General features: G+C 35.6%; 1 protein-coding gene across 1 annotated transcript in view; it reads right to left on the bottom strand.

The window, feature by feature from the left end:
• The window catches only part of TCAIM (T cell activation inhibitor, mitochondrial), a 55,466-nt gene extending 55,218 nt beyond the window's left edge, over positions 1–248 (bottom strand). Inside the window, exon 1 of the mRNA XM_012808062.2 lies at positions 230–248. Within this exon, the coding sequence (XP_012663516.2) occupies positions 230–248 (19 nt within the window). The remainder of the gene's footprint in view (positions 1–229) is intronic.
• Between the last annotated feature and the right edge of the window lie 8,501 nt (positions 249–8,749).

The raw sequence follows: 8,749 nt of genomic DNA, 5'->3' as shown, positions 1-8,749 counted from the left end.
CGTGGCTGGCGCCTTAGCCGGTTGAGCTATAGGCGCCGAGCCTACAGTGTCTCTTGAAATCATTCCTGCTTTCCAATTTCTCTACTGCCAATTATCATCACCACAAAACTGGACTATATAGCTTCATAATTAGTCTACTCTTCTGTCTCTTTTCTCTAGCCACACTGGATTTCACCAACAGATTAATTTTCCTAAAATCATACTATCACCATATTTCCTTTTCCAACACCTTTGATGGCTTCCTCCATTCCTGAAGAATAAAATCTACTTCTTGGTCTGGTATATAAATCCCTCTATAATAAGATTTTGCACTTATCTTTCCAACTTGGTGTCCAAGCACTCCTTATAGAAACTCTGAATTCTAGCCTACAGTCACCTTCCTCATTCTCCCCCAACCCCACCCATTTTTCTTTTTTCTTTTTCTTGAGACAGAGTCTCACTCTGTTGCCCAGGCTAGGATGCCATGGTCTCAATGCAACCTCAAACTCTTGGGCTCAAGTGATCCTCCTGCCTCAGTATTCCCAGTAGCTAGGATTACAGTTATGTACCACCACATCTGGCTAATTTTTCTATTTTTAGCAGAAACAGGGTCCTGCTCTTGCTCAGGCTGGTCTGATCTAAGCTCAAGGGATCCTTCTGCCTCAGCCTCTCAGGGTGCTAGGATTACAGGTATGGGAGCTACTGTGCCTAGCCAGTCTTTCCCTCTTCTAAACTCTAAAAAGAGAAACTATGCATCCTACATATTTGGAATATAATAAGCACATATAGGTCAGTTGTGCTAAGAGGAAATGATCTGTTTTTTTCTCTTACGCTTTTCACATGGAATATTCTAAAAGACAGTATTCTTTTCATCTTCTACTCTGAGTGGACTCTTGGAGGACCTGACTATTCATATGAATTTTCTTTTTCTTTTTTTATTCCTGCTTCCCATCATAATATAAAATTACTTCAGAATATGAAAAATAACAACAAATTAAAATTAATCAAATGCATAATCAATTCTCCTCCCAATACTAATTACAGATTGGACTGCAATGCTTACCTCCTCATGGGTCTCAGGTGGCAAAACATTTCTGAATATTTATGTACATCAACTTCCAGACATCCATTAATTGCTTGAAAGGTCAAGAAGATACCACAAATGAACAAGTAGAATTTAAAATTAAGAACATATTATTGTATTATCTCAAATTATGAAATACTTATATATTAATATTAATCTAACAAAATATGTGTAAGATCTATGTGAAGAACATTATAAAATTCTGATAAAAGAAATCAAAGAACTAAATAAATGGAAAGATATTCCAAGTTCATGCATAGGAAGACTCAATTCTTGTCAAGATGTCAGTTCTTTCCAACTTTGTCTAGATTCAATGCAATCTCAATTAAAATCTCAATAAGTTATTTTGTGGATATTGATAAATGGATTCTAAAATTTATAATGAGAGTCAAAAGATCCAGAAAGTAGCCAACTCAATACTGAAGGAGAATGAATTAGGAGGATTAACGCTACCTGATTTCCAGATTTACTCTAAAGCTACAGTAATCAAGATAGTATGGTGTTAGTAAAAGAACAAATAGACCATAGAACAGAACAGAGAACCCAGAAATAGACCCACATAAAGTCAACTGATCTTTGACAAAGGAAGAGCGGCGATCCAACGAAGCAAAGATAGTCTTTTCAACAAATGACACTGAATACACATAGAAAAATATTAACCCAGACACAGATCTTCTATTCTTCATAAAAATTAATTCAAAATGGATCATAAACCTAAACATAAAATGCAAAATTAACAGATAAAAAATAACAAAAGAAAAAAGTTATGATTTAAAAAAAATAATTAAAAAAAAATAACAAAAGAGAAAACCTAGATGACCTTGGGTATGAAGAGGACTTTTTAGATACGATGCCAAAGGCATAATACATGAAGAAAATAAGTTGGACTTCATAAAAATTGAAAACTTCTGCTCTGCAAAAGGTAACTGTCAAGACAATAAGCCAGGCTACACAGAGAAAATATTTGCAAAAGACAGATCTGATAACAAACTGTTATCCAATATATACAAAGAACTCTTGAAATTCAACAGGAAGAAAAAATGTGATTAAAAATGGATGAAGGACCTGAACAGACACCTCCCCAAAGACACAAAGATGGCAAATAATCATAAGATATTCAACATCCCATGTCATCAGGGAATTACAAATGAAAACAGTGAAGGACCACTATACACCTATTAGAATGATCAAAATCCCAAACACTGACAAGACCAAATACTGGAAAGGATGTGCAGCAACGGGAACTCTCATTCACTGCTAGAGGGGTACAGAATGGTACAGCTGCTTTGGAAGACAAGTTAGCACTTTCTTACAAAACTACTCTTACCATACTATCTAGCAACTGCACCCCCTATAATCTTCTGAGTGAATTGAAAACTTACATCCTCACAAAAACCATGGGATGTACATGGATATTTATAAAAGCTTTATTCCCAACTATCAAAACTGGGAAACAATCAAGATGTCCTTTAGCAGGTGAACAGGTAAATAAACCCTAATATATCCAGACAACTGAATATTAATTACTCAGGCTAAAACAACAACAGAAAAGCTATTGAGCCATGAAAAGACATGAAGAAACTTAGAAGCACACTGTTAAGTGAAGAAATCAATCTGTAAAGGCTACATACTATATGATTCCAAGGATATATATGATATGCTAGGAAAAGCAGAAAGTATAAAGACAGTATAAAGATGAGTGGCTGCCACAGGTCAGTGGGAAGGGAGGGATAAAAAGGCAGGGTACAGATTTTTAGGGCACTGAAACTACTCTGTATGATACTACAATGGTGGAAAAGTCATTGTACATTTGTCAAAACCCTTAAAATGGGCACTTTCAAACAACAATGGACACATCAATTTATTTTTTGGTTGACTGGTGCAGCAAGAGTTTCTTGAATACAGATTATAGGTATTCATTTAAATGTCAAAAAGGTGGCTCAGTGCCTGTGGCTCAAATGGCTAAGGCGCCAGCCACATACACCTAAGGTGGCGGGTTCGAATCCAGCCCTGGCCCACCAAAACAACAATGACGGCTGCAACCAAAAAAAAAAAAAAATAGCCGGGCGTTGTGGCAGGCGCCTGTGGTCCCAGCTACTTGGGAGGCTGCTGCAGGAGACTCGCTTGAGCCCAGGAGTTGGAGGTTGCTGTGAGCATAATGTCATGGCACTCTACCCAGGGGGATGGCTTGAGGCTCTGTCTCAAAAAAAAAAAAAATGTCAAAAAGGTGATTTTATTTAACCATTCATATTGATGGTTAAATTTGTTTGAGACAAATAAACAAATCCAGAAAATACTTCTACCACTGTGAGGATTTTTCAGATCAAATGGAGATATAATAAGAAAAAAACAACCATTTGGACTATTTGAAGTTTCAGTGCTATCAGTAAGGGACTGAATTCTCATCAAACTTCATCATCAAATAACTGGCATAAACTTAGTTAAGATAGCACAGGTGCAAGGCTCAAAGCTTGTAAAGAAAAAAGATTAGAAGAATTACATATGCAATCTGTAACAATGGCTATCTCTAGGTGGTAGAGTATTAAATGTTTTAAATTTTTTAAATTTCCTAGTTTGCTTACAATGAAGATGTGAAATATGTTTTTTGTTGTTGTTTTGAGACAGAGTCCACTCTGCTATTCTGGCTAGAGTGTCATGGCCTTAGCCTAGCTCACAGTAACCTCAAATTCCTAGGCTCAAGTGATCCATTTGCCTTATCCTCCTGAGTAACTGAAGATACAGGCACACACCCCTCGTGCCTGGCTAATTTTTCTATTTTTAGTAGAGAAGGGTTCTTGCTTTGCTCAGGTTGGTCTTAAATTCCTGAGTTCAAAAGATCTTCCCACTTCTGCCTCTCAGAGTTCTAGGATTATAGGTGTGGGCCATTGTACATGGCTGTAAAATATGTTCTTAAAAAAAAATTCTTTTAACATACAAATTAAAGAAGAAAATTAGTCTAGAAGGAAATGAGTGTTTTTCATTCAGCCCCCAGCCCTGAGAAGTATATCTAAGAATAGGATTGTGGTCCTAATTTAGCTCAAGAAGAAAGAGCTCCCCACATTCACACTTAAAAGATTTCATTTTTTATATTACCATGAAAATTTATACCATTTAACTGCAAAGGTATACTAATGAACCGGGTAAAGCTGAGGATAAGAAACAAGGAATAATATTTGAGAGGCACCTGATCAGCTAAAAATACAAATGGGAAGCAGATAAAATAATATGCAGCCAAAATGTAATTAAACAGTATCTGTTATTCAGCATAGAATGATCCTATAAGTTTGTAAAAAAGCCTTGAAAAGCCAAACTGCTGAATAGCAAAGCTGCATTTAGGCTTATGATTGCAACAATGTGACATGGTTTTAACTTTTTTTTTGCAGTAGTATCTTAGAAGTTCATGAAATTGAAATGCCTTCATCTGATGAATAATGTAGTGATCCAAATGACATGCTCTATTCATTTTTGCACACAAAAGACATCAGTAACAAAACATAACACTAAAAGACACTGTTATAACTTATTTGAACTTTAAAAATGCTTTGAATTTTGAAAGTTAAGCATATTTTTAAGGTATGCTTTTATAAAAGACAATAAAAAATCTGAAACCAAGTGGGTGCAATGGTGAGCATGTAGTCCTAGCTACTCAGGAAGGCTGAAGTGGATCACTTAAGCCCAGGAGTTCAAGGCCATCCTAAAATGACACAGTGAAGCATTCCACCCCTTGCCTTGCCCTCCTAAAATCAATCAATCAGTCTGAAACCAATTTAGAAAAGACCAGGTGCATATTTTGATTCATAAAGAATTTTTAGAGACAGGCAGCTAGGCTACATTGTTCAAAGCAGCTTATATGATTTAAGAGTTAGCGCAGAATTAGTCTCCAAAGAATTACTTACACAGCAAAATATCAAAAATTAGAGAATGTCTCTGCTACGGTTTAAATGTTTATATCTCCCAAATTTGTATGTTGAAACCCAAGCACTAGTATGATTGTATTAGGAGGTGGGCCTTAGGAGATGATTAGGGCATTACTGCCCATATTTAAAAAGGCCCCAGGGAGTTGCCTAACCCTTTCCTCTGTGTTAGGTTACAGCAGGAAGACAGGCCCTCACCAGACACTAAATCTACAGACACTTTGATGTTGGATTTTTCAGCTTCACAACTATAAAAAATAAATTTCTGTTATTTATAAGCTACCCAGTTTATGGTATTTTGTCATAGCATCCTGAATAGACTAAGAAAATATCATTAATGACTTTCAGTCATGGAGTACAAATTGTACACAAGACAGAATCATGGAACATATTCTTATGAGGGATTCCAATTAAAATTTCAAAGCAACAAAATAATTCTGTTAAGTACTGATCTTCAGTTGTCTGATTCACTTTGTAATTATAGCATAACCTATTACTGAGCAATGACTAATAAAGGACATTAACACTTGGAAATGTGACAACAGATTCTCTCAATGAAAACAAAATGTTTTCAAATATAAGTCTACACATTACAGTTTCTAGATTTAGAAAAAGAACTTTAAAGAAAAGAAACAGGTTGAGAATTTGGTGTTTTCTACTTGCTTTTGTTTTGGTAAGAAGGCTATATCCAAAAAAGGTTTACCCCTCAGTAAAGAGTATTAGAATCTAGGTTGTGCTATGGAATTTTAGAGAGCACATGTGGCTACTGAGCACTTCAAATGTGGCTAGAAAAATCAAGATGTGTTAACTGTAAAGTATCTACTAGATTTTAAGGATTTAATACAAAGAAAGAATAACAATTTTTTTATATTGTTTACCTGTTGAAATAATTTATTAAAATTAATTTCACTTTTTACTTCAAGTTACATCACCTTCCTGTTTTTCACCTATTAAGTAATACCTATACTAAGTACTGATGCATGTTAACACTAACACATATTTACTACAAAAAACATTTCTTTGTGAATCAGCTTATGTGCAACTGGTAAATAGAAAAAAGATTTTATATCACATGCATTTTTTTCTGAGCATGTTAGTGATCTGAAGTGGTCAGAGTGGACTTTCTACAGTTAAAAAGAAGTCGTTAGCAATATACAAAGATCTTAAGGAAAAAAATTAAATCTCCCAGCATTTACTACCTTGGGTTTAACAACAGATATTGAGTGGCTTAATGTGTGGCTGCATTCCCTGCTACATCAAACAACTCGGGAAGGTGAGAGTGCAGATGAAAAGCTAAAGATTTTCAAGTCTTTAAAAAAATATATATTGATAAAAAAATATATTTTAGATTATAGACATTAATTTTAGATTAAACATTAATTTAATGTTTTTAGATTAAAATATTCATTTTTATAAAACTGGTCTAGAGTTAATCGCACTGGTATGTTTATTGAGTTATAATTTTTGTTAGGGCTTTTATAATACTTTGTAAATTCTGAGCGGTGTGTAAATTTTTTCTTCATCAACCCTGTTACTTTAATTATCCTGAAGAATATCAGGAATTCCAGGAATACATGTATGGAATTACAGCAGAAATAGCTATATTATTACTTCCAAATGCCCTGTAATTCCAAATTTTAAATTTCATTAACTGAGAGAATACTCTGAGCTAAACAATGTCAGTCTATTAGACAGTACAGCTTAGTATATGAAATTAGTGACTATTTTATTGAATTATCTTTATTTTACAAAAAAGGAAAAATTATAATTCTTTTTTTTTTTGAGACAGAGCCTCAAGCTGTCGCCCTGGGTAGAGTGCTGTGGCATCACAGCTCACAGCCTCTATCTCCAGGGCTCAAGCGATTCTCCTGCCTCCACCTCCCAAGTAGCTGGGACTATAGGCGCCTGCCACAACGCCTGGCTATTTTTTTTTTTTGGTTGTAGCCATCATTGTTGTTTGGCAGGCCAGGGCTGGATTCGAACTTGCCACCTTAGGTGTATGTGGCTGGCACTTTAGCTGCTTGAGCCACAGGTGCTGAGCCAAAAAAACTGTAATTCTAATACTAGCAATGAATATGAAATGCATTGCATTTGTGTGTTCAATACATTCCTATGTATCACATGCAACCACTTTTTCGGCCCAAGATTTCAGGAACAAAACTTTTTTTTTTTGAGACAGTCTCACTATGTTGCTCTAAGTAGAGTGCCATGGTGTTATAGCTCGCAGCAACCTCAAACTCTTGGGCTTAAGCAATTCTCTTGCCTCAGCTTCCCATCTAGCTGGGACTAAAGGCACCTGCCACAACTCCTGGCTATTTTTTTGCTGCTGTTGTTTAGCTGGCCTGGGCTGGGTTCAAACCTGCCACCCTCGGTATATGTGGCTGTGTGGCTGGCGCTGTAACTACTGTGCTATGGGCACTGAGCCAGGAACAAAACTTTTCATTTTAATTTTTTAATTCAAATTGTTGTTTATAGTTAGGTACTTGTTTTTTATATTATGAAGGAATTTTCTAAAAATACCAGCTAAATTGCTGTCTCTTGCCTAAAGTGTATGAAGAGAAATACATGGCCAGGTGCAGTGGTTCTTGCCTACAATCCTAGCACTCTGGGAGGCTGAGGCAGGTGGATTGCTAGAGATTGTGGGTTTAAGATCAAGTTGAGCAAGAGTGAAATCCTGCCTCTACTAAAAGTAGAAAAACTGAGGCAAGAGGATCACTTGAGCCCAAGATTTGGAGGTTGCTGTGAGCTTTGATGCAACAGCACTCTATGCCACAGCACTTTGAGACTCTGTCTCGCAAAAAATAAATAAATTAATTAATTAAAGAAAAATATAAATTGCTTTCTTTTAAAAAAAAATTTTTTTTTAGAGGCAAGCGTCTCATTTTGTCGCCTTCAGTAGAGTGCCGTAGTGTCACAGCTCACAGCAACCTCTAGTTCTTGGGCTTAGGTAATTCTCATGCCTCAGCCTCCCAAGTAGCTGGGAGTACAGGTTCCTGCCACAATGCCTGGCTATTTTTTGTTGTTGTTCTTATTATTGCAGTTTGGCCGGTGTGGGTTCAAACCCGCCACCCTTGGTATATGGGGCCAGCGCTCTACCCACTGAGCCTCAGGCACCGCCAAAAGGCTTGTTGGCTGAAATGCTTTAGCTGCAAGTTCATTGTAAGTTCAACAAAACTGATTACCATATCCCAGGGTATTATTTTGTATACAAATATTGCTACCGCTTTCTAGAATTGTACTTTTAATGCATAAGCATAAATAAAAGAATTAAAAACATTTATTTAGGCACAGAATTAGTACTACCCACATGTAATAATAATAGATATATGCATTGCTATTTGTCTTTTATCTGATGCTCACTAGACTAAAGTGGACAGTTTATTTCAGAAAAAATGGTTGAAATGCTAGAAATGACATTCATTAAAGACTTTCTGAAAAGTAAAATGTTATTTAGAACATTATAATTATTTTTTAGCTCTCTAGTGTGGGTCAAATCCCACATTTGACCTTTTGGACATGTTTTCAGGAATACATTGTTTATGAAAATGAATGATACCTATGTCATAGGTTTTGGTGAAACTTAAATAATGTACTTAAGGGATTTAGCAATATTTGGCAAACAGAAAATTCCTAAAAGTGGCAACTACTATTATCATGTAATTCAGGGTATAGTAAAAAAACTGCAGAATTCTTGATGATTTAATTTCATTAATAACTCTTCTCTAGAAATTTTTTTTGAATCTATCTGAATGAAAACATGACTAATTGTCCA

This window comes from Otolemur garnettii, unplaced genomic scaffold, assembly GCF_000181295.1.
Source record: "Otolemur garnettii isolate 467f Iridium unplaced genomic scaffold, OtoGar3 scaffold00082, whole genome shotgun sequence".
Lineage (NCBI taxonomy): Eukaryota > Metazoa > Chordata > Mammalia > Primates > Galagidae > Otolemur > Otolemur garnettii.
Note: the sequence above shows the minus strand (reverse complement) of the source record. Positions and strands in the feature narration are given on the sequence as shown.